The sequence below is a fragment of the Pelodiscus sinensis genome, chromosome 5, assembly GCF_052426305.1.
Source record: "Pelodiscus sinensis isolate ZL-2025 chromosome 5, ASM5242630v1, whole genome shotgun sequence".
NCBI lineage: Eukaryota > Metazoa > Chordata > Testudines > Trionychidae > Pelodiscus > Pelodiscus sinensis.
In genome coordinates this window covers 15952956-15980278 of record NC_143056.1, presented here as the reverse complement: position 1 = coordinate 15980278, position 27323 = coordinate 15952956, and the positions used below count along the sequence as shown (strand labels likewise).

General features: G+C 42.5%; 1 protein-coding gene across 9 annotated transcripts in view; it reads right to left on the bottom strand.

Moving 5' to 3' along the window:
- BRF1 (BRF1 general transcription factor IIIB subunit) overlaps positions 1-27323 on the bottom strand; it is a 260533-nt gene that overhangs the window by 154997 nt on the left and 78213 nt on the right. For 4 of the 9 annotated variants that reach the window (XM_075926414.2, XM_075926413.2, XM_075926418.2 and 1 more), the window contains one exon: positions 1960-1991. The exons of the other annotated variants lie outside the window; for them this stretch is intronic. In XM_075926414.2, coding sequence (XP_075782529.1) covers positions 1960-1991 — 32 coding nt within the window. The remainder of the gene's footprint in view (positions 1-1959; positions 1992-27323) is intronic. 9 annotated transcript variants of the gene reach the window in all.

Below are 27323 nucleotides of genomic sequence, written 5' to 3'. Positions count from 1 at the left end.
CCTGCTGAGGCCTGTTGGTGGTGGTAGAGTGCTGCAGGGCTTCTTCTGGCAGCCGCAGCCCCCGCAGCTGCGTGGGGGGGAGCCCTGCTGCAGTGGCCGGAACCTGCTGTGGCCACGTGGTGGGGACGGGAGGCTGGGGGGCTGATCTCAAAGGGGCCTGTGCCAAAGCCACATGGTGGGGGCTGGTTGGAACCTGCCACATGGCCAGGGAGGAGGGGCCTGCTCTGGCCACATGGTGAGGCAGCTGGAGCCTGCTGTAGCAGCTGGGGCTTGCTTGGGGGGCCAGCCCTGCCGCGGTGGACAGCCAGGGCTTGCTGCATAGTAGGGGGCCAGAGCCTGTTCCAGAGATCAGGGCCTGCTGCAGTAATGTGGCCGGGAGGGGGGGAAGCAGCGTATGCTCTGGCAGTTGGGGCTCTGATCTGGCAACTGGAGGCCTGTGCCAAAGTTGCATTTTGGGGGCACACCTGGAGCCTGCCGCGCGTTGGGGTGCCAGGTCTATTCCAGCAGCCAGGCAGCAGTGTGGTGGCTTCTGGGGCTGAGGCCCCTGGCATCTCCTTTTCCCCCAGTCCCACACCTTTCCTTTCCTTCTCCCTGCAGAGCCGCCTAGTCCCCAATCCTCTCCCCACCCCAGCTCCACACGTTATTGCTCTATCCACAGTGCCTCACTCTCTGCAATGCCTGGGTACAGGCAGCAGCTTCCCTCTGCCCGACATGGGGGCTCACAGCCAGCCCCCCAAAGGGCAGCCCAGGGCATCCCCTGCCCTGCACAAAGGCTGCCTAGAGAGCAGCACTCCCGGGGGGAGGAGGGGTGGCAGGTCTCACTTTCTCCCCATGAGGGGAGTGGGTACTAGCTGGGAGAGAGTGTCTCAGAGAGCAGCGCCACTGGTGGTTGCCACAGTGGCACCCATCCAAACAAGCACACAGTCCCTCATTGTTGGCGCACAAGACAAAACGTACTCCACTCATGGATGGAAAATCTTACAGGGAACACTGGTGGGGAGCTGACCCCTGCTGCTAGCACACCAGGCTCCCGTAATGTCCCAGTTCACATTGCTCAGGGGAGGGAACAGCAGGGCAGGGGCAAGCCTCTGACCCCAGATCTCTGACCACAATTAAATCTGTTCCATGTTTCATCATCTTATTGATCTTATTTGTAGTAATCTACATACAAATAATCAGATCTCTAGGTTTGAGAACTGGTAATAAATTTATCAGATCTGATAATAAATAATAAATTTCCCTCACTCACCAAACATACATGTGCACAACACACTCATGCTCTCTGTTTGGTTATAACTAAGCACGCTTAACACATTCAATGTTTGTAGCAGATTAGAAGACTGTTCATTATTTTAAGAATTAAAGAGTCATTATTGTAATTCCATCAGATTCTTTTAAGCAATAAATAACCTTCAGAGGGATGCCATCTACAAAGACAGCTGCAAGGACAAAAATAAACTAATCCATCCTACTTGTACTGTTTGTAAAATAGACATATGATATGAGAAGAGACTGTGCATGTGCATGCACCCACAAGCACATTCTGAGTGCTATATCCACACACGCTTCAAGTACACACAAATCAAAATAGATTTTACAAAAATATCACAGCATTTCATAGATCCATTTATATTGTATTACTTAACAAAAGCTATTTCTGTCTAACAGCTGTTTTAAAAATGTGTGAAATCGGATCTTGTGCCACTGCAGTGACTTTGTGATCACTGAAGAAAGATTATATTAAAAGTGAATATTTGTTATTTGTGAGTTTAAAAAAAACCCAAATGCTTGAACTTTAATGTCACTAAATAATTACTCTGATTTACAAGCCCTATGATTTTCCTGCCCATAATCTTTAAGAAACAGATTACAATTTCCTAAATAGCACACTCTAGTTCTTTGCTTGTATTCATTTTTAAAATATAATATTTTAAGACAAGAGTTAAACAGATACAATACCTGAAGAAGGTCACTGAGGTCAAGTAACATGTCTGTGAAAAAGTCAAGGAATATAAAAGCATGCAAAATCTGACAATTTGACTAGCAACACTATAAAAAGGAGGAAAAAAATAATTTACATCAGGCAGTTCAGGGATATGGATTAAGTAGTCAGATACAGAATTACTGCTAAAGGATTACATTGGCTTCAGCTCCTGAAGCTCTGTCACCCAAGGTGCCATTACAAACAAAGCTTATATGTACAAGAAGGGTCTCTAAAAAGACAAGAAATCCCTTGAAGGGATGCTAAGACTAAATATATTGTATTCAATAAATCATCATGTGGCTCATAACAGAAAAACTAATTTATCACTAATTTTGAAAATCTAATTGGTCGATTTTTCTACACCAATTTAGGTCCCTAACTTAGGAGCCATGCTGCCATCAGTTCTTTAACTATTCATACTCTACCTCTTCATCTCTGAACAAAATGCAAAATATGCAACAGGAATGGAATTAACTTTGCTGGAATGGATAACCACTCAGCCAGTCCGCTTCTATGCTGACTCACCAAGAGAACTAAGAGCCTTCTATGGGAAAGGAATATGGGTACCAGAAGAGAACGTCATGTTGGCACCACTCTTTCCCCTCTAACAAATAGTTCAGGGTCAGCACTTGAAAATTTTAATTTCTTTCATCTTTACACCATATAGTAGAGGATAGTTTGGGCCCAAAATGTTAATTTGAAAATACGAGTTATTTTAAAAATGAGTGCAAAAACTTAATGATTGAAATTTAACAATAAATACATTCATAACAAAACAAAGCTACTATACTAGAGTTTACTGAAGACTTTACTGAAACTGTTAAGTTTACAAATGTTTTCTATTCTTACAGTAATTAAATAAAAGGAAAGAAATAGTAGGGATAAAAACAAAGATAAAACACTATTCACAATCACCAAAACAATAACCACATAATAGTACAAAAAGTATATTCAAGTTTCTTTATACAAATATTTTTAAAACTTTAATTTACATTGATAATTTTAGGCAACTTCCTCCAAACAAGTGCCAAATGCTGTGTCTGCTTTAAGGCTGAATATACTTCGGCGCTTTTCTCAAGGCTTTATTTCCTTAATTACATCTCTCTTAACTGAATAAAAGGTTAAATATGATCGTAGCTAGCTGGTTTTAGTTTAACTACAGTAAAAAAAAAAATCTATTTCAGAATAACAAACAATTTAATAGAAAAAGCAGCATGCATAACAAGCCAGTATAAATGATAAAGCAACAACTGTAAATAAGCTCAGTACAGTTCAGTACATTGTACAGGTTGAACCTCTAGAGATTCTGGCACCCTAGGACAAGGGCAAAACCAGAGAATTTGCTGAACCACAGGAGGTCAATATTGTCTAGCAGCATTACCAATGCTTCCACTTCTTTCGGGGCTCTTAGAAAACATGTAGGGGTAAATTAGAGCTAAATAACAGCATGGAACACAAAGCCTATAAAGAAATTTTGTGGGTCTGCAGGAAACATGACTAAACCCATGATAAGTGGACATCTGGCTAACTAAAATCATGCTGGACCATGGACATTACTGAGCCAGAGAAAGTCAAACTAGAGAGGTTCAACCTGAAATAATGTATGTTTAATCTGTGTTTTTTATAAAATATATTGGAGAAATACTGAATTTTCTAATACTGAAAATTAGAGAGAAAAAATGTGGGTATGGTAATATCTTTTATTGGACCAACTTCTTTTGCTGAAAAAAGGAGCTTGCACAGAGCTCTTTTTCAGACAGACATTTTTCTATACAACACCAATTTGGGAAGGGGCAGGAATTCTGGTAACTATCAGTTTATGCATAAACATTTCTCCAACTTACATGCAGCATTTCTATTACTATCTTATGTTAAAACTATACTGACTCAATTTCCAAATTTGTTTCTGCATACATTTACCAAATTTAATATCAAAATCTACATATTTTATTCTGTTAATGTTCTCAGCATACACTAAGCCTCAATAGCGTAGGAGCACAGTATGCTTCGGCATTCAATTAGCCAAGATCGCAGTAAGTCTCAGAGCTATAAAATTAGAAGTCAGCAAAATTTAAATCAGCAGAGAGGCTACTGACAAAAAAAATTAGAGCTTTTTAGTGAAAGACAAATCCAAGCAAACTACTACTAAAATTATCACAACTGGACTGATGTAAGCAGGGAGAACATCAGAACGTAACAATTGGCAGACTGAGTCAGATACAAGGTATTCTGTGTTCCTACACTGGCCAAAGCCAGGTGCCATAGAGGGAATGAACAGAACTGGTTATCATCAAATCGTCCATTTCCAGCTTCTGGCAAAGAGAAGCTAGGGACACCATCCTTGCCCATTCTGGCTAATAGTTTCCTTGCTATCGTCCATACATCTAAAATAGGAAAACTATTTAAAAAAAAATAAAAAATGCAAGTGTGAAGGAGCCACAACCACCGATAACTCTTCAAACACAGCAAAACCAGCATTTTAACTCTTTTTGCCAAACTCACTCCTGCTCAATAGACACAGAGCTGGTTTTAAATGTTGTGCTGCCAAAGTAGCTTTTTTGAGTGGAAGCTGCCTATCAATCCTAATTGTATGCTGATGTTGGTTCACAAATAAGAAATAGGAAGAGACCCACACAACACTTGATTTATTTGGAACACGCATGTTTCAGATTGAAGAATTCAAAAGTAGCACATGATCTTGAGTGCCTCAATTACTGGGTGTCCAGTTTAAGACATCTTAGTCTAGTTGCCAAAGTGCTAAGAGTCTGCCCTTTGAAAAACAGTTCTCTTTTAGGGTGCCTAAGGAAACTGAATACCCCAAAATTGAAGCACTTAATATTACTAGTCATTCTTGATAATTTAGAGGTAAAAGCTTCATGTACAAATACAGTATACCACAGACTGCCTCTCCCCCTCAATTAATAATTTACTTACAACTTACTCTGATTTAAGAGGTTTTATTTTGAAATGTAAACTAAAAACAATTAAGCTCAAGTTTCCATTACTAGAGAAAAATAAATTAAAACACTGCCTGAATTTAGAATATTTGATATATGTTGAAAAATTTACTTTCCCTGGAGTTCCTCACTGGAGGCACCAGTGAGGCAATGTAGCACAACACAGCTGTTTTTATGCATTATCACTTTGCTTTTTAGTGAAGCTGGTATGAGTGTCCACTGAAATTTAAGCAGTGATCACAGTAACAATGTGGAGTTTCTGGATCTCATTTAAGCTAGCCTGGAGCAATCTCTTTCAGCAATTAGATGTTTGTTTGCCACAATGAAGGGAGAAGGAATGGGACATCTGAGTCATTCAGTTCCAGTGGGTTGGCCTATATGTGATACATACTGTGAGAGCAATTATGGACAGGAAGTAGATGTAAAAACATGCTGCTGTTTTAAGGCTCATTTTAGAGGGTGGAAAAGTTCAGGACAATGAGAAATAAAATTGAAAAAAGCAGATGATTTGTTATTTTTAATAACCAATATATTTGCTTAAAGTTGTCAGAAACAATAGCACTTTCATATAAGTGCAAACCTAGCACATGAAAAAGTTCTCAAGAAAGAAAGCATTAATATCAGACACACATAAAATAGAAGAGATGGAAAGATCTTAATTTACCAATTCAACCATTACATAAAACAATCCCAATGCCTCAGTAGTATGGGATCATAGTGAACAGCAGTAACAGTGACCTCATTACCAGCACCATATGAAACCAAGTTCATGATGAAACGGTTAGCACTGGAAACCTTCCATTTGAAATACAACACCAAGCCAGCATTTGTCCTCTAGAAAAGACTTAGCTTAATACATTCTGGGCACATTCTAAAACATGCTGCAAAATTCCCTTTGTTTTCAATGTTAGCTTTTACCAGGAAGCAAGACTGCCATTTGGCAAAGGTATTTATAGACAGGCATTCAAGCTTGATCACAGAAAATCTATTTAAAGGAAGAGCCACAAAACACAGACCTATACGCAGGAATTTCTGGGGCGGAATGCTTTTTTTTGTAACCTGAGACTGCCAGAGTATGAACGCAGCCCCTTATGGTCCCCTAAGGGTGTGTCTAGACTACAGGGTTTTGTCGACAAAAGTGGACTTTTGTCAACAAAACTAAACCTGCGTCTACACTACCGCTGAGTTCTGTCGACATAACGTCGACAGAACTCAGCAGTTTTGTCGACGCTGGTAAACCTCATTTTACAAGGCATAACGCCTTCTGTCGACAGAGTTCTGTCAACAGAAAGCGTTATTGCATCTAAACTGTCCTTTGCATCTACACTGCCATGTCAACAAAGCAACTTGCTTTGTCGACAGAACTGAATGTAGTGTAGACGCTCTGTGTCAACAGAAGCTTTGACGACAGTATCTGTTGACAAAACTTCTGTCGACAAAAGCCTGTAGTCTAGACGTTCCCTAAGCGTCCTCTGGCTGGTCGGGAGAAGGCTGGGGCTGATTTCCCACTCTTTTCCCCCCAGGAGTGAGGCCCAGCCCCGCCTCGCTCCTGGAGGTGAGGAGTGGAATCAGCCCCACATTCCCCTGGCTGGCCGGAGAACAGGGGAGGGAGGCTGAGGCAACGCTCTGGACCTGCCTTCCTCTGGCCAGCCAAAATCAGCCCCATGGGGGATCAAGAAGCACCACAGGGGATGCTTTCGCACCCTACTTGCATATGAGCAGGAAACATAATGAAGTCCATACAAAAAGAAATCCTAGTTTAATGTTCTGAATAAATCTACAAAACCTCATGTAAATTATCTCATGCTGTTGTATCTGAAGTGCTTTAGAGCACATTATCCTTATTTTTTCAGGTTGCTTAAGCACTAAGATGGTAAACACAGAGTTAGTGATTTGCTATTGGAATTTTCTGAATTTTGTCAGTTTCTCTCAAAACATCGAGATTCTAATAATTTTTTTTACACAGTACTGTACTTTTAACGTCAGATCCCTCAGATGAGACTGCAACTTTTCTTATTGAAAGAATGAGGGATGCCCTTTGAAAAGTTATTCACTCCTAAGGATGCATAGTTGGAATTCACTAATTGAGAATGTAATGTCAATAAATGAAGTTAGTCTGTCACTACCCGACAGTGTATCTTCCAAACTGTAGGTCCTTTGAAAAGATGGAGGAAGTATTTGTTTTTACAAAACACCAACAGCACAAATTATTACATTAATACTATAAAAGTATAAATATGGAATCTTTGAATGTTTACAATATGAACACTTCAGCATTGTGTTAACCCCAAAAGTAACATTCCTGATCTACACTAGAGGATAAGTTCAAATTAAGATACCCACTCTCCCTTCGATGTCCCTTGCTCCTTGTAGGAGCAGGACTACCCGGCATCCACGGAAGCATCCTCTCAGTTCTAATAAGCGTGTCTTCAATAAAGCCACTAATTCAAATCCCGGAAGATCTACTGCAGCTGCTTTGATCTTATCTGTAGTGTAGACATGGCCACAATGCCTAGAAAAGCAGGATGAAATGCAATAAAGCAATAGAAAAAATTAGTGAAAACTATCACCCCCATTAATGTAACCCCCCCCCCCATTTTTAATCAACATAGAATATTATTGTTTAAGATAGTGCTGAGAGACATCCTGATAGGCACTGCTCAAGCACAGCATGGAGACTGCCCCTACCCTTAAGAGTTTACAGTGTGAAGAGGCATGACAGATAAAGGATCTTCTTCTTCTTTGCCCTTAGCTCCTATAGGAGCATAGGCCATCTTTCCAAGCCTCTCTGTCTTGTGCCACCTTTTCTAATTCTCTCCAGCTTTTGCCTGTTTTCCTCACATTCACATCCAGGTCTCTTTTCCAACTATTCTTTGGCCTTCCTCTTCCCCTTTTTCCCTGTGGGTTCCAGGATAGGGATTGTCTGGTAATGCTAGTTGGTGGCTTCCTCAGTATATGGCCATTCCATTGCTATCTTCTCAAAATCTCTTGCTCTACTGGGCATTGCCCTCCTCCTTCCCATAAGCTAATGTATGTAACCTCATCAGACCACTTCGGGCCAATGATCTTACGCAAGCATTTATTAATAAAAGTCTGCAATCTTGTTTGCCATGATTGAGCCATATAGAAGTACCGATTTTACATTTGAGCTGGAGATCCTTATTTTGGTCTGTAGCTTGATCTCTCTTGAATTCCATATGCTCCTCAAAATAATAAAAGAACCTCTTGCCTTCTGTATTCTGGTCTTAAAATCTTCGTCAGTACCTCTCACTTTATTTACAATACTACCTAAATAAATTAAGGTATCAACTACCTCCAGTGTCATTCCCCTCAGGACAATTGTGCTGCTGTTATCTGCTACATTCACTTTTATGATCTTGGTCTTCCCCTCGAGGATCTTCAGTCCCATCTGCTGTGAAATCTTGTCCAGCTTCACTGTTTTATTTTGCATTTGAAGTTGACCATGTGACAGAAGAACTAGGTCATCTGCAAAATCAAGGTCTTCTAGCTGTTTAAACAGGGTCCCCTGGATTCCATTCCTCTCATTAGCTGTTGTTTCTCTCATGATCCAATCAACAGCCAAAAGAAAGAGGAAGGGGGACAGCAGACAACCTTTACTGGACACCAGATCTTCTTCCGAAGGGTTCTGTAAGTTGACCCTCATGCAAGACCCTACAGCTCATATCTTCTTAGGTCTTTTTTATGAGATTGATGAACTTCTGAGGGATCCCATAGTGCCGTAGTAATTTCTACAACGTTTCCCTATCCAAGCTGTCAAATGCTTTATCATAGTCCACAAAGTAAATATATAAAGAAATATTCCATTCTAAACATTGTTCAATAATTATGCACAATGTGGCTATCTGATCTATACAAGATCTATTATGACTAAAGTCCGCTTGTTCATCTCTTAGCTTGGAATCTATAGTTTTCTTGAGTCTTTCTAGAATTACCCTGTTTAATACTTTGTCTGGCACTGACAAAAGCATGATTCCTCTATAAGTCGTGCATTCCTGTAGGTCACCTTTGGCAATTTTACTAAATATCCTTTCCTCCAGTCTCTTGGTAATTCTTTCTTTTACCAAATGTTACCAATAAAGCTATGGAGTATTTCTGTTGATTTATCTATGTCCACCTCTATAGCTTCTGCTGGTATTCCATCAGGACCTACAGCTTTCCCACTTATTAGAAGTCGAATTGCTTCCTTTATCTCTTCTTTACTTCATCTCTTCTTACTACAATCGACCAAGAGGTCTTCTTCAGCTGGCTGGATTTCTGGGGGATCTTCTGGAACTAGTCTGTTTAGAAGTTTGCTAAAATATTCTACCCATCTTTCCATCTGATTTTCTACATTTGTAATCTTTCTCCCCATTTTATCCTTGTTGGGTCAGTTATGTTGTAAATATTTTCCTGAGAGTTTCTTGGTTGAATCATACAGACCTTTCATATTTCCTGTAACTGCTGCTTCCTCAGCATCTTTTGCCAAGTTGTCAATATAGTTTTTCTTATCTGCTCTAATACTCTCCTTGACCCCTTTTTTGCATTTGTATAGTTCTCTTGGGCTATAATTTTGGCGGCTCTGGTTTTACTATTATATAAGAATACTTTCTTCTCTCTCCTCTCTTCGATCCTCCTAATCGTTTCCACTGATATCCACTCTCTGTGCTGACATTCCTTTTTGCCTAAGACTTCTTCACATGTACTGGTCCAGGCATCTTTTATTTGTTGCCACTGGCTGTCAATGCTTACATTTTTATCTAGATGGTCCAGTGCTTGATATTTATTGCTAAGAGTGATACAGAACATTTCTTTCTTTACCTGGTCTTTTAAAAATCCTACATTATAATGTGGTCTATAGTTTTGTATTGTCCTATTCTTTCATAATTTTAGCTTCAATTTAGCATCAGTAGATGGTGATCTGAGACCACATCAGCTCCTATGTATACTTTAAGGTAGTGCAGAGAGGCATCCTGATAGGAACTGCACAAACATAGCATGGAGACTGCACCCCTACTCTTTAGAGTTTACAGTTTGAAGAAGCATGACAGATAAACGATGGGGGGGTAAAAAAGTTCAGAAAGGTGAAGTGGCCTGCCCCAGTGTGAGGTTAATCTGATAACTACTATTTCAATCAGATAAACTGTGGCACATGGCTGGAAAGCTCCAAGAGTGAATGACCTAGGGTCAGCCTTTAAAGACTTGTTGGGAAGATGCTAGATAAGTGGGCTGTTACATTAGGCCAGATTTTAACTTTGAAATGCAAACTTGCATTTTTAGAACAGTAGATGATAGGTGTTTGCTCAGGTCTTATGATAAGAACAAACAATTCTTATCTGTTACTATAGCTTTGATTCAGGATCAGAAGGGAATATTAACATTTATGATGAAGCTAGACTGAAGAAGTATTATTTTGTTTGTGTGTCTCTTTGAAGGTTGTAGCAAACTATAGGTGAACTGTTAAATGAATAAATTACCTTGTGCTAATTGCCATGATGTTTGGGAGACAAAAGATTACATCAAAATCCCATTGTGCTCTCCCAAGCCAAGAGGAAGCTGCAAAAGTATAAAGTCGTTTTGGACAGGATACTTTTTGTCTCGTATCTGCTTGGATGCTCATGAAGAAAGCTGCAAGTGCAAGAAATGAGATCCCAGGATATCCTGGTGCCCCTTTAATGGATATTAATTTAGAGTCTCAGATCTGCTTGAAGTTTCATACAGGGGGAACTTAAGAAACAAGGACTGAGGTCCTAGTCATTGGCTGGAATCACTCTGGATATGGATTTTGGACTGTAATCATGGACTAAATTCTAAAAGACCTTTTTACAACCACAAGATCACCATCTAATAGGTAACAACCTCAATAATTGAACTCATGTCTGTATGTATACTGCTCTTTTAACCAATACTCTGTTTTTCTATTTTAAAAGGTTCTAATCTAGTTAATAGGAATTGTTTGTAAGTATGCATTTGAGTTAAAGTCTGAAATATTTATTGACCTGGAAGGTAATGTGTCCGATCCTTTGGTACTAGTAGAACTTTATCTGACTGGGGTGTCTGGGTGGAAACCTCAAACTGAGTACTTAAAGGGAACTTTTGTGTTTGGCTTTCTGATTGATCAATAAGATAATATAAAAGCTGTTTTGTGCTGCGTGGTGAATATAAATATTGGAATAATCACCAGCTTTGGGGATTGGCTGTCCCATTTCTGGCAGTGCACCCTGAGTGACCTAAACTAGCTCTTTGGGACCCCATGTATCACTCCCAAGTAATACAGCAAGTTAAGGGCAGAGCTGGAACTAAAACCCAGATTCCTCAGTTTCCAGTTCAGTAACCTACCCACTAGATAATACTGCCCTCCAGTATTTTAGTTTAATAGGTGAGTTTCAGGTTATGATTTGTTTGAATTGAAGCTCTGGTGGTTTACAAATTGTTAAATTTTAATTAGCATTTAGTTAAAATTATTTGACAGCAATAATCATTAAAAGTACACATTTTACCTCTTCCTTACACTAAATTGCGAGATTACAAAATCTAAACGATTCAAAACATTTTTTGAAAATAATAGTTTCTTAAACATTTAGCAAAGTATTAGCCCTCGCCCTGAAACCTTGGGAGGCAAGTTTTCAAATAAAGCCTTTACATTTGCAATTTTCCATTTACAAAAAACAGTCTGCCCACAGGGATGTCCTTGAGCATACAAATTAACTTATGTCTAACTTCTCAATTTATAAGCATAGATGCCATTTTAACAAAAACCTAACTTCAATGTCTTTGTAGGCCCATGAAAAACAGAACCGAATGTTTTTAGGCCTCCAATTAAAATAGCTTACGGTTGTATGCTGTAACACTTAACTATTAAAGGGGAAAAGCACCATTACACAAACTTCAGCGTCAGTTAACCATTTAGCTGAAGTAATTCCACTGATCTCAACAGATTTGCTGCCAGCATTTTTTCCTAAATATATAACGAACATAAGAATGACAAGGCAGGAAACACATTTCCTGAACAACATCCCTAACAGTCGGGCAAATCTTCTGCTTATGATCCTTGTTCACAACACTGCATCCTTTGTTTCAGTAATTAACATTAAGTTAGTAGAGTTAATTCAAAAGTATACAAGCATTTAATTAGATATATTGAAAAGGAGACAAATTTCCAGTCTACATTAATACACCAACCACCCAAAAAAGTGTGTGACTGAAATACACAAAACAATATACTAAAACGTAGACTTTACAGAGTTAATGCTGAAAGATTTTCTTAGTCATCATTTTCACATTCATTTAGGGCAAATTCTTCAAAGGACCTAGTCACATTTGCTTTCAGTGAGACTTAGGAATAAAAAAAAAAAAACTCTAAGAGACAAAGGCCTCAACAGAACAGAATCTAGAAGGCTTAATTCCTACCATCATGTCAGCACAGATTAATTATATAGCACAGGCAATTTGTATTACTGTTTACAAAACAATGTAAAATATACTCCATATTCCAAAATGCTTGTAATTAACACAGATGAGAAAGTCCAACCAAAACAAAAGGCTGCAGTTCAGGGAAGGGAAAGAGGAAAAATAATTGGCAAGAATAATGTGAAATAATTCCCAGAAGGTCAGTTTTAAGGAGGGATATAAAAGAAGGGTTAGACAAGAAGTGAAATATTGTTCCACTCACAGGGAGAAGAAGTGTGAAACGAGTCAAGTCCAGGACACAAGAGAGACACAAAGACAATACAGCACCAAGACTGGGAAAAGTGTAAAGAATGGGGAGGGAGGGTGGAGAGAAAAGAGAAGTTTATTCACCTTGTGCAGTAACTGGTGTTCTTCGAGATGAGTGTGCCTGTGGGTACTCCACTGTAGGTGTCTTGGTGCCCCTCTGCTTATAAACAGAATTTTTTTTTTAAAAACTAGCAGTACTCTGGATGCCAGCACGCACGTGCAGTGCCGCTTCCACCATAGCAAGAATACCAGTGCATGCACACCATCAACCGTCCCTTGGTTCCTTCTTCACTGCAGAGTGATGTTACAACTCTGAAGAGATGGGAGAAGGAAGGGTTGTGGAGCACCCACAAAGACACCCATCTTGAACACCAATTACTGCACAAGGTGAGTAACGTCTTTTCTTCTTCTTCAAGGAGTATCCCTGTGGGTACTCCACTGTAGATGATTATGGAGCAGTGCCCGGAGAATTTGGAAGAAAGGGTTTTGGACTTAAATTGTGACCGGTAGATAGGACTGCCATTCCGAACTTAGTGCACTGAGAGGCACACCTATCTATTGCATAATGTTTTGTGATGGAATGTGATGAGGCCCATATAGCAGCTCTACAAATGTCAATGATGGGGACATTGTTCAGGAAAGCTGTGGAGGTAACTACTGTTCTGGTGCAGTAAGTCTGTATTTGACCTGGAGGTGATGCTTTGTTGATCACATTACACATTCTGATGCAATTTATTATACACTTGGAGTGTCTGTTTGGAAATCGCTTGCCCTTTAGAGCTGTCTGCTCTGGAAAGAAGCAGCTTTGGAGAGCATCTAAATTGTTTTGTTCTTTCCAGGTAAAAAGCGATGGCGTAACGGAAGACCAAGGAATGGAGGTGCGATGCGTTGGCATCCCAAAGAGACTTCTGGTAGAAGACAGGTAAGCATAAAAGTTTGTTAATGTGGAACTGGGATACCGGTTTAGAAAGAAATTTCCATTGTGGTCTGAGCACCACTTTGTCCTTATGGAATAGTGTAAGGAGAGGGTTGGCCATGAGTGCTGCGAGCTTACTACCTCCTCTTCCCGTAGTGATGGCCACAAGGAAAGCAACTTTAATGGAGAGATGTGTGAGGGAACATGATGTCATTGGTTGGAAAGGACAACCAGTCAAGGTGGCAAAGATGAGGTTCAGATCCCAGCATGGTGTGATTTTCCTCAAAGGAGGGAACACATTGATGAGTCCTTTCAAGAACTCTCTCATAGTCGGGTGGGAAAAGGGTGTGTGCCTGTCTATGGGACACTGCTCACTTGAAATAGCCGCCAAGAGAACTTTGATGAGTTAGATAGGTTCTGTTTCTTCAAGTAAAAAAGGTAGTGGAACGAGGAGTAACGGTAGTTCGGAATAGGAATCCTAATCAGATATGACTAGTGGTGCTGTGTGAGGTGATATTTCATTGTCAATTGGGCCACCCACAAGACACCACCACTTTTGAGCATAGGTTTTCGTGGTGCTCTCTTTACAACTATTCATGATTAAGTTATAAACCTCTTCCAAATAGGTGAGATTGAGTGTTGTCAGCCCTGGAGGAGCCAAGCCTTAAGATAGAGTCTCTGAACATTTCAGTGGAGGATCCGACCCTGGTCCTGTGACAGGAACAGTACTTTGGGCATTTCACTTTGTGAAATGTGAACAAGTCTATGTCTGGAAAACCCCACTTCTGGAACACAGAATGCAGGACTTGAGGGTGCATCTCCCACTCATATTTCTGATGGAAGTTTTGGCTCAGATGGTCTGCCATCACGTTTTGCTTTCGTGAGAGATTGACAGACGAAATGCTCGTGTGATGGTAGAAGTTGTTAGACTGCAACCACCACTGAAGAGATTCTTTTATCCTTGTTGGGGGGCTCGGGATTTTGTGCAGGTGGTGCTTACGTAGTTGAAAACAGGTGCGGAGCATTGCCTGAAGACATCACATGTGTAATCAGGTATACGAGACCACATATGTTGTAGCTGACATGTGGCCAAGCAACTGCAGGTATTGTCTGGCCAAGATCGTGGGGCTGTCGATAACTGTTTGGGCCAGTATGGCTACAGATTGAAAATGCAGCAGTGGAAGTCTGGCTTGTGCTTGAACATAGTTCAGTGTTGCACCAATAAATACCAGCTCCTGGGAGGGAATGAAATGGGACTTCTGTGCATTTATCTGTAAGTCCAGAGCACTGAATAACTGGATAGTCTTTGCTATGGACTTGTGCTATCTGGGCTGCAGGAGCCACTACCGGGCAGTCATCCAGGTATAGAAAGATTATTATCCCCAACCTTCTCAAGTGGGCTACGGCCTTCATAAGGATCTTTGAGAACACCCTTGGAGCCGAGGAGAGTCCGAAAGGGAGGACACAGCATTGGTAGTGATGATCTCTTAGGGTAAATCTGAGAAATTTCCTGTGTAATGGCCAAATTGCAAGTGGAAACAGGCATCTTGCAGGTCAAGGGATGACTTCCAGTTTCCTTTCTCTAGAGATGGAATTATCTTTGCCAAAAGTACCATGGTAAAGTGTTGTCTCTTTAGGAACTTGTTTAGTCTGCATAGGTCCAAGATAGGTCTCCAACCTCCTGATTTTTTTGGAGTCAAGGTGTCTCAGGAATAAAGGCCCTTTCCCCTCTGTGTAGGTGGTACTGGTTCTACTGCTCCCATTAGGAGAAGCTTTTCTATCTCCTGTGGAGGAGAGTCTCATGAGAGGGGTCCCTGAAGAGGGACAGGGAAGGGGGTTGATTTGGAGGGGAAGAGAGAAAGGGGATGGTATAACCCTTAGAGATTATTTCTAGAGCCCATCTGTCTGAGGTTATTTGTGACCAGATGTAATAGAAAAGCAGATTGTACTGATGGCATCTGGAGGTAGGAACTAATGCCAAATCCTTGACCAGTTCCTCAAGATGCCTGTCTGGAGCTTGAAGGCTGAGATGCAGGAGGTTGGTCCGGGGGCTGTCTCCTCTTTTACAGTCTCTGACAGTGCCTTAGGCGCTCTGTGCAATGTACATGGATCTGATGCGAGGCGTGGAGAAGGGTTACTGTTTCTTCTTAGGCTGGGGAACATACATGCCTAAGGTCTTCTGTGTTGACCTGGAATCTCAGAGGCTAGGTCTACACTAGCAGGTTCTTCTTGTACAAGAACTCTTGCGCAAGAATGCATCCATGGCAGTGTGGACTCTCTCTTGTGCATGAAAGCTCTGATGGCCATTTTAGCCATAGGACTTTCTTCCGCAAGAAACCCCTGCCACGCATCCACACTGCCCTCTTGAGCAAGAGAGCTTACACTTGTTAGAAAAGAGCATAGCTCTTGCGCAAGAAGCCCTCTCTTACCACGCTTTACTGTAAATCCCTTTGCACAAGAGCTGGCGGGCAGTGTGGACACTGCAGAAGAACGGCCATTCTTGCGCAAGAACCCGCCAGCGTAGGCATAGCCTGAGTGTGTGCAGGAACCCATCTGTAGTTGTAGAAAATAATTTCTGACTTTCAAAAGGAAAATCCTCAACTGTATTTTGCACCTCCCTAAGAAATCCAGAGAGATGCAACCAGGAGGCCCTATGCATGATAAGGGATGTTGAAACATAGATAGTTGGGTTTGTGATGACCGGGAGAACCGTATGGTCACTTCCCTGCCTGGTGCGAAGGTTGCGGATCTCTCGAGGCATCTAGATAGACTTATGTGTAGTGCTGGGGAGGAGCCGGTGGTCGTAGTACATGTAGGTACCAATGATGTAGGGAAGCGTAGGAGAGATGTCCTGGAGGCCAAATTTAGGCTGCTAGGAAAAAGACTGAAATCCAGGACCTCTATGGTGGCATTCTCGGAAATGCTTCCAGTTCCATGCGCAGGGCCAGGTAGGCAGGCAGAGCTTCAGAGTCTCAATGCGTGGATGAGACGATGGTGTAGGGAAGAGGGGTTTAGATTTATTAGGAACTGGGGACACTTTTGGGAGGGGGGGAGCCTATACAGGAAGGATGGGCTCCACCTAAACCAGGGTGGAACCAGACTGCTGGCACTAAACATTAATAAGGCCGTAGAGCAGTTTTTAAACTAAGAGATGGGGGAAAGCCGATTGGTGCGGAGATGCACGTAAATCGGAGAGAGACTTCTCTTAGAGGAGAATCCGTTGATAGAGATTCTCTAAGCTGTAGTCGGAAAGAGAGGAGGGGAGAGGGCAAACCATGGGCCAGAGCAGACAAACAACCGCATACAAAGGAATCCAATGTATCAGGGAAGGGCAGACAAATAAGCAGTGGCAAATTTTTAAAGTGCTTGTACACAAATGCTAGGAGTCTGACTAATAAGATGGGTGAACTAGAGTACCTCGTATTAAATGAGGAGATAGACATAATAGGCATCACTGAAACCTGGTGGAATGAGGAAAATCTGTGGGACACAATCATACCGGGATATAAAATATATAGAAAGGATAGAGCAGGCCGGGTGGGTGGCGGAGTGGCACTGCATGTGAAAGATAATGTAGAATCAAATGAAATAAAAATATTAAGTGAATCAACATGTTCCATAGAATCGCTATGGATAGAAATTCCATGTTCCAATAATAAGAAATTAGCAGTAGGGATATATTACCGACCACCTGACCAGGACAGCGATACTGACATAGAAATGCTGAGGGAGATTAGAGAGCCTACCAAAACAGAGAACTCTATAATAATGGGGGATTTTAATTACCCCCATATTGACTGGATACATGCCAGAGAGAAAATTTCTCAATGGCTTAAATGACTGCTTCTTGGAGCAGCTAGTGCAGGAACCCACAAGGGGAGAGGCAATTCTCGATTTAGTCCTAAGTGGAGTGCAGGATCAGGTCCAGGATATAACCGTTACAGGACCGCATGGGAATAGTGACCATAATATAACAACATTCAACATTCCTGTGGTGGGAAGAACACCTCAGCAGTCCAGCACCCTGGCATTTAATTTCAAAAAGGGGAATTATGCAAAAATGAGGAGGTTAGTTAAAGAGAAATTAAAAGGCACAGTGACTAGAGCCAAATCCCTGAAAGCTGCATGGAAACTTTTTAAAGACACCATAATAGAGGCCCAACTTAAATGTATACCCCAAATTAAAAAACATAGCAAGAGACCTAAAAGAGAGTCACCGTGGCTTAACCACCATGTAAAAGAAGCAGTGAGGGACAAAAAGGCATCTTTTAAGAAGTGGAAGTCCAATCCTAGTGAGATAAATAGAAAGGAACATAAACACTGTCAAATCAAGTGTAAACATGTAATAAGAAAAGCAAAACAAAGATTGAGGAACAGCTAGCCAAAAACTCAAAAAGAAATAACAAAATGTTTTTTAAGTACATTAGAAGCAGGAAGCCTGCTAAAGGTTCTAAAAGAACTTAAATGGGAAATTGCTGAGCTATTATCTGTGGTTTGTAACCTATCCTTTAAATCGGCTTCCGTACCTAATGACTGGAAGGTAGCCAACGTGACACCAATATTTAAAAAGGGCTCTAGAGGCAATCCTGGCAATTACAGACCGGTAAGTCAAACTTCAGTACCGGGCAAATTAGTCGAAACAATAGTAAAGAATAAAATTGTGAAGCATGTAGAAGAACATAATTTGTTGGACAAAAGTCAACATGGTTTCTGTAAAGGGAAATCCTGTCTTACTAATCTATTAGAGTTCTTTGAAGGGGTTAACAAACATGCGGACAAGGGGGATCCAGTAGATATAGTATACTTGGATTTTCAGAAAGCCTTTGACAAGGTCCCTCACCAAAGGCTCTTGTGTAAATTACATGGCCATGGGATAAGAGGGAAGGTCCTTTCTTGGATTGAGAACTGGTTAAAAGACAGGAAACAAAGAATAGGAATAAATGGTAAATTTTCAGAATGGAGAGGGGTAACTAGTGGTGTCCCCCAAGGGTCAGTCCTGGGACCAATCCTATTCATCTTATTCATAAATGATCTAGAGAAAGGGTAAGCAGTGAGGTAGTAAAGTTTGCAGATGATACCAAACTGTTTAGGATAGTCAAGACAGAAGCAGACTGTGAGGGACTCCAAGAAGATCTCACCAAACTGAGTGATTGGGCAACAAAATGGCAAATGAAATTTGATGTGGATAAGTGTAAAATAATGCACATCGGGAAAAATAACCCCAACTATACGTACAGTAGGATGGGGGCTAATTTGGCTACGACAAATCAGGAAAGAGATCTTGGAGTTATCGTGGACAGTTCTCTGAAAACTTCCACACAGAGTGCAGCGGCTATCAAAAAGGCAAATAGAATGCTAGGAATTATTAGGAAAAGGATAGAAAATAAGAGCCAGAATATCTTACTGCCCCTGTATAAAACTATGGTACGCCCACATCTTGAATACTGTGTACAGATGTGGTCTCCTCACCTCAAAAAAGATATTTTGGCCTTGGAAAGGGTTCAGAAAAGGGCAACTAAAATGATTAGGGGTTTGGAAAGGGTCCCATATGAGGAGAGGTTAAAGCGACTGGGACTTTTCAGTTTAGAAAAGAGGAGACTGAGTGGGGATATGATAGAGGTCTATAAAATCATGAGTGGTGTGGAGAGGGCCGATAAAGAAAAGTTATTTATTAGTTCCCATAATAGAAGAACTAGAGGACACCAAATGAAATTAATGGGTAGCAGGTTTAAAACTAATAAAAGAAAGTTCTTCTTCACATAGCATGTGGTCAACCTGTGGAACTCCTTGCCAGAGGAGGCTGTGAAGGCTAGGACTATAATAGAGTTTAAAGAGAAGCTGGATAAATTCATGGAGGTTAGGTCCATAAAAGGCTATTAGCCAGGGGATAAAATGGTGTCCTTGGCCTCTGTTTGTCAGAGGCTGGAGAGGGATGGCAAGAGACAAATCGCTTGATCATTGTCTTCGGTCCACCCTCTCTGGGGCACCTGGTGCTGGCCACTGTTGGTAGACAGGATACTGGGCTAGATGGACCTTTGGTCTGACCCAGTACAGCCGTTCTTATGTTGCCAGAGAGAGTGATACTGAATCTGCAGATTCCAGAGAGGCCTCTAAAGCCATCTTGGCTCTGAGTAAGCCTTCCTCAAGATTGGACTTGAGAGAGGCCTTGTATTCATCAGGAAGGTGTTCAATAAAAAATATCATTTTACTGAAGAGGTTGTACATGTACTTTCACAGCAGGGCCAAACAATTTGTAATCCTGAATCGTAGGGATGCAGAGGAATATGCCTTGTGGCCCAAAATATCAAGCCTCTTCCAGTCACTGTCATGTGATATTGACTTGAAGTAGATCTGCTTGCCGCTGGTGTGAGCTGCCTCAACTACAAGGGAGTTAGGAGCTGGGTGAGTGAAGAGAAACTGTGCACTTTTGGCTGGCATGTAGTATTTTCTGTTGGCCCTCTTAGATGTTGGCAACATGGAGGCTGCCAAATGATTTTTGCTGGATCCAGGATAGAGTCATTGATAAGGAGAGCTATTTTAGAAGAAGCAGATGACTGCAGAATATCAGTGTTTGTGCTGAATTTCAGGCACCTCGACTATGGAGCTGTCAAGTGAATCAGCTACCCTTTTATATAAGTCCTGGAAGGACTTAAAGTCATCCCCTGCAGTTGGTGGTGGCGGCATTATGGACTCGTCAGGTGAAGATGACAAGAGGTGCAAAGGAGGGAAAGTGAACTCCTCTGGAGTCTCCTCCAGGTCTTTTCCATCTTCCTGGTGGTGTCAGATCTCATGGATACTGGAGGCTTTGGAACCAATGCCTGTGGTTTGCTCTGTGGTGCAGCCTGAGATGCTGCCATCTGGTCTCTAAAAGAGCCCCAAGGGTCCCATCTTTGCCGTGACTAAGGGAAAAGTATGGGTGGGAGAAAGGGCTGCCACATGGAAAGGGCTGTCACATCTGGGCGTGGACTTGTTGTTGCAGCTACTGTATCTGAAATGGGTTTGGGTGAGGAGTGGCGGAGAAAAATGTCGTTGTCTTTGTCCTCACTTGAAATGGGTGGAGCAGGACTTGAGGGTATAGTAAGCCTGCTTGGTCCCTCAGGGGTAGGCATGGCATCGGTGCCGAAGAGTACCCAGTACTGATGTAACCATGAGCTCCTGATGTGTGGTCAAAGGGCGTGTTCGAGGAAACACTGGTACTGCTGGTGCGGTTGCCTGGGCACACACTGTGGCATGGGGTTGTTGTGGCAAGTCTTGGTTGCCATCAGTACCAGAGAGGTATCAGTACACAGCCCTGGTACCTCCTTAGGTGGGGTTAGCATTGACAGGAGGAGAGGTTAAGCACCCATGAATGACAAAAGCTTGTCAACCAATTACAAGTGTAGATAAAGCCTCAGGCCAGGTCAACATTGGCAAGGTATGCAACTCCAGTGATGTGAACTGCATAGCTGGAGTCGACGTAACTCGATAGCCAGTGTGTTAATACTCTGGCATGTGGAGACATGGCTTCAGTTACCATGAGTCCAATTGCACAAGTCTCAAAGACAGAAAATTAAAAGAACCCCTATAATAATTCATGGGGTTCTAGTGTCATGTAACTCAGTGCAGAATTTTGCCCAGATGTCAAAAAAAATGAAAGGCTGCAACAAAAGCAAAACAGCATATTAAGAATTTTATAATGAAATGAAGGAACCCCACACTTTATTATGGATTTCTCATTTAAAGTAAACCCTCCCTCCCCCTCATGCAGACACACACACACACACGTCTAAAAAGGCAGCAACACAAACTTTAATTTCTTTATTAAGTAGTGGACTGAAATTAAATTTTGTTTCTATTTGTTCTACAATGACTTACTGTCAGACGCTTTCTGAGTGTTTGAAAAAAATGCAGGAAGTGTCAATTTCAAATGCTACCACATTAAACAGTGACTCATCTGTAAGAAGTATTTTGAAATGAGTAATGTAATGCCACTCATTGTTTTATTACGTATGTACACGTCCCACTGAAGATATAAAAGCTTTCATTAAATAATTTGTTGCAATTCTTCTACACTTGTCACAGACTTTAGTACCTGTTAATATTATTGTCAATATTTACTACAATTGAAAAGCAAAGAATGCCAATATAATGAAGGATGGCATGAGTTGGTGAACAGCACAACAAAGCTAATCTACTTACAAATAGTACTTGTCAAGTTTTAAAAAACAATTTCCATTAACTGGATCAGGATGGAAAAAAAAGAATATCTTTGCGAAGTGTCATTTTAAACTTTTATCCCTATGGGTATGTCTACACTGCATTCCTCTTTCGAGAGAGGAATGCAAACGCAGTGAGCGAAATTGCAAATGAAGCGCGGATTTGAATTTCCCACGCTTCATTTGCATAATCGTGTCTGATTATGCAAGTGGCAGATACGTTCATTGTTAACTGATTTTTCCCATGAAGAATTTCAGGAATCGAGATAAGTTTACAATGCCTTAAAAACTGATAACGAAAGAGCTGTTTTCGTGCTGTAAGAGACATAAGTATTTGACATATTTAGAGGATTCAAAAAGGTTACTTAGAGTATGTCTACACTGCATTCCTCTTTCGAGAGAGGAATGCAAATGCAGCCAAGCGAAATTGCAAATGAAGCATGGATTTGAATTTCCCGGAGTACTTTTATTGTGACCAGGTAGTGTAATTTCCAATAGCTTTCTACAGCACACTGAATGCAATCTGTTAAAATACAGCTGTACTCTGAAAAAAGACTAACAGCACAGCAGGTTCATATTTACAGCATTTCACTGATCTACCTCCTATTTGTTCAGCTTATAAATAAAAGGATTTTTTAAACTAATTGCCAGCCCTATAAATTCAGTCTGAAATGTGAAACTGCTCGGTTCTTTCCTACACATGCACCAGCAATACAGATGATTCAGAACCAAGTTATGTATGCAAGTTATCCAAGTGCACACATTAACTTTAGGTGGGGTCACACAGGCTTGTCCATGGGGCATGACTGGATCAACTGAATTAATGTACAACTGCACCTGGAAAACAAAATTAAAACAGGATTCTTATACCTGGCTGAGTCTTGAATCTTCATAGCAGATGACTACTCATTTAGTGGATAGCAGAATTATACCTCCTCTGTAAGTTAATTGCCCTCTGCAAGAGAGGGCTAGTGCAATGTACACTGATGCTAAATGAAGGGAGAGGAAAGAGGCTGATTTTATAAACATTACATGAAAGGTCCTTAGGAAGGTCTGGATACATTCCTATATAAAGAAGGAATCCAATTACTATCAGATTTAGTTACCAAAAGATATCGGAAATATTTATTATGGTGGAGTAAGTCAAAAGACCGCAGGACAGGAGATCACAAGATTATTACATGGGGGTTGGGAGCTGTTAGTCTCCCCCCTGAAATTCTGCTTCACTCTGAGTATTTATAATATTGTTAATATAAAAATGTGTTTTTAATTTATAAGGGGGGATCGCACTCAGAAGCTTGCTATGTGAAAGGGGTCACCAATATAAAAGTTTGAGAACCACAGTCATATGACATACTGAGGTTGCATCAGGATTTTCAGTTTTAGACTGGGTTTACCCTTAGTTTATCACAAACACAAGTACTGTGTTATAACAAAGTTGCACTGCTTGCTCTGCAACACACTCCTATTTACAAAGGCTCAAATCATCTACCTGTTATTTGGTAGCCCTGGGACTAAGTCTCTCCCTCTTTCATCCTTTACATTTTCTGCTCTACCTCCTCCTTTCTCTATCTTCCACCTCTCTCAAATCTCTCGTGTCTATCGATCTGAGAGAGAGAGAGAGAGAGAGATTATATATATATATATATATATATATATATATATATATTTGGACATGACACTGAATAGCCAGATGAGTAAACAGGAAATCAAGTTAAGAGTTGAAAATCTAAGTACCCCACCAGTACTAGGAAAACAGAGCTGAGATTCCCATCAGGCTGCTGTCCCTGAGCCCTGTTTGAGGGCTCCATATTTTGTGGCCTGCCCAGACACATCCCATCTCCTCTTATTTCTAGTAAAGACCTGCTAAATTCAGCACTGATCATGGCCGTGTTGACTCCAGTACTCCACCAGATCAATTAGAGTAAGGGGAAATCAATGGGAGCGTTTCTCCCATCAATCCCCCATAGCAGGGACACTGTGGTAATTCAAACTAAGGTATGTCATCTCCAGCTATGCTATTCACCTAGCTGAATTTGCGTACCTCAGTTGGATATTGACCCCTAGTGTAGAGCGGGCCTTAGTGGAGAGAGCAGATTTCTCTAATCCACACTTACTCCAACCTATATTTTAGGGTTCTTCTCTCCAGCAATTTGCTTCTTGCCTAATTCTATTCACCGCCTTTCAAAGTTGCAGCAGAGTGAAGTTGACCAGGTACTCAATTTCAGTGATCCCACAGGGGTCCCAGTAGCAGTAGTCTAGACTGGATAGTTTCATTCCACTTCGTCTTGGAAAGAGAGCAAATAGAAGCTGAGACACTGGATTCCTGCGTCTAACACGGGCTGTGTCGATGCTATGGGGCTATATCAGCATAGCTATGGTCCCATAAGCATGCAAGAAACTTATGCTGATCAAAAAGGTTTTTCAGACTATGTAGGTACTAAACCAGTCCAAGTGACAGTGCTCTTCCATTGACCTATCTGCATCTCCACTAGAGATTAAATCAGCATAGCTAAATCACCTGGGGGGAGGGATAAATTTTTTCAAGCACCTGAGCAATGTATCCAAGTCAATCTAAATGTTAAGGGAAGACCAGTCTTCAGGAAACCCACAGTGCAACACAACAGTTGGTTCTTATCTGAAAGGCTCTCAGTCACAAATATAGGACTCGCAATTTCCATTTAAAAAGAAAAAGCAGCTCAGATTCTGTAGAAGACAATAAATAGTACTCACCTCAGAAAACTTCATTTAAATTCCTATGAACTCAGTGTAGACATAGGTGTGCACGGCACATTTCATTAGGGTGTGCATCCAGGGAATTTTATTGGCGAACATTTATTGAATACAGGCAGTCCCCGGGTTACGTACAAGATAAGGACTGTAGGTTTGTTCTTAAGTTGAATCTGTATGTAAGTCGGAACTGGCATCCAGATTCAGCCGCTGCTGAAACTGACCAGCGGCTGACTACAGGAAGCAACTCTGCCTTGGGCTTCCTGTAGTCAGCACTGGTCAGTTTCAGCAGTGGCTGACTTGGGGACGCCTGGGGCAGAGCAGCTTGGGTGCTGCTGGGTTGGTCCAGTAGCGCCGCTCCTCGGCGCTACTGGACCAACCCAGCAGCACCCAAGCTGCTCTGCCCCAGGCGTCCTGATTCAGCTGCTGCTGAAACTGACCAGCAGTGGCTGAATCAGGACACCTGAGGCAGAGCAGCTGGGGTGCTGCCGGGTTGGTCCAGTAGCGCCCAGAGCGGCGCTATGGGACCAACCAGCAGCGCCCCAGCTGCTGTACCACAGGCGTCTGGAGCAAAGCCGCAGAGCACGGGGGCAGCAGGACAGCCCAGACACGCCGCGGCTGTCCTGCTGCCCGCGTGCTCCGCGGCTTTGCTCCCCATCTCCCTGGTCTGCTGGAGACCAGCAGACCAGGGAGACAGGGAGCAAAGCCTCTGAGGACGCCGGCAGCGGGACAGCCGCGGCATGTCTGGGCTGTCCACTGCCTGCGTGCTCCCCGGCTTTGCTCCTCGTCTCCCTGGTCTGGGGAGACGTGGAGCAAAGCCGCGGAGCACGCGGGCAGCGGACAGCCCAGACATGCCGCGGCTGTCCCGCTGCCGGCGTCCTCAGAGGCTGTGCTTCCCGTCTCCCTGGTCTGCTGGCCTCCAAACTCCAAACGGGCAGCAAACCCCGTTCATAACTGCGGATCCGACATACGTCGGACCCGCGTAACTCAGGGACTACCTGTACTCAATCATAAAGGACATGCTGTGAGCGAATGCGGGTTTCTATACATTTCTACATTCGGTGCTTATTGCATAATACAACTGTCCATACTTTAAAAAAGAGCGTATCATGCAATTAAATTAAAATGCAAAGCCACATGTTTGAGACATTAGGGTGTGCCTAGGCACACCTGGCACACCCCCTGCGCACGCCTATGAGTGTAGAATGATCTCTTTAGAGAGCATAGCATGGCAACTGCATATTCCAGATAGCTCTTTGGTACAGATTTCTTCAACACTGACTTTTGAATATCTGTTTGTGATTTTTAATCTTTATTTTCTTGAAGAATAGACAGGTCAAGGATGGATCATTAATAATTTTATCTGAAACCACAATTTCAGAGAAAGACCTGCTCTTTGGCCCTGCAAGACCAGAAGCACATGGAGGTGAAGAGCCCAACATAAAAGCTCCCAACATTTCACATCACTAGCAACATTTTGTACCATTTCACAGGTACATCTTCATTAGAAAAGAAAGATGTACTGTACTCTAACCTCAAGGTAGTAGCACCTTAAAGACTAACAAAACATGTAGATAAAATCATGAGCTTTCGTGGGCGCAACCCACTTCTTCAGATGACAGGAGCATAAGTTCAAAAGTCAGGGTAGCTGTAAGCTCCTTCACAGTTTTCAACTAAAGCAACCTACCTATATAAAAAGTACAAGCTGCCTTGTCTTCTCGGGTATGTCTACACTACAAAGTTAGTTCGAACTAACGGACGTTAGTTCGAACTAACTTTAATAGGTGCTACACTAGCGCTCCGCTAGTTCGAATATGAATCGAACTAGCGGAGCGCTTAGTTCGAACTAGGTAAACCTCATTTTACGAGGACTAACGCCTAGTTCGAACTAGCTAGTTCGAACTAAGGGCTGTGTAGCCCTTTAGTTCGAACTAGTGGGAGGCTAGCCCTCCCCAGGTTTCCCTGGTGGCCACTCTGGCCAACACCAGGGAAACTCTATGCCCCCCTCCCGGCCCCGGACCCCTTAAAGGGGCACGGGCTGGCTACGGTGCCCGTGCCAGGTGCAAGCCTGCCAGCACCCAGCTAGCAGACCCTGCACCTGGCACGGCACAGAGCCACCCACCCGATGCCCCCCAGCCCTCCCCGTCTTGCCGGGACCAGGCTGGCGGCTCCCGGGAGCTTGCCCTGGACTGCAAGAGGCGGGCACCTTCCTGGGCTAGTGCGGACATCGTGGACCTTGTCCACGATCTCCGCACTAGGCACAGGAAAGTGGCTGTCTAGGGCAGGAGAGCTGCCAGCCTGGCCACCCAGGACCAGGTGTGCATGAAAATCAAGGGGGTCCACTGAGACCCCCGACACTGAGCCCTGAGCTTACAATGGCCGTCCTGGGTCAGACCAAAGGTCCATCTAGCCCAGTAGCCTGTCTGCCGACAGCGGCCAACCCTAGGGACCCTGGAGGGGATGGACCGAAGACAGTGACCAAGCCATTTGTCTCGTGCCATCCCTCTCCAGCCTTCCACAAACTTTGGGCAGGGACACCACTCCTACCCTCTGGCTAATAGGACTCCATGGACCCAACCTCCATCACTTTATCTCACTTCCCTTTAAACTCTGTTCTAGTTGTAGCCTTCACAGCGTCCTGCAGCAAGGAGTTCCACAGGTTAACTATTTGCTTTGTGAAGAACAACAACTTTCTCCTACTAGTTTGAAGCCTACTACCCATTCCTTTCCTTTGGTGTCCTCTAGTCCTTCTTTATGGGAACTCAGGAAGAACTTTTCTGAATGCACCCTCTCCACCCAACCCCTGCTTTTAGAGACCTCTATCCTGT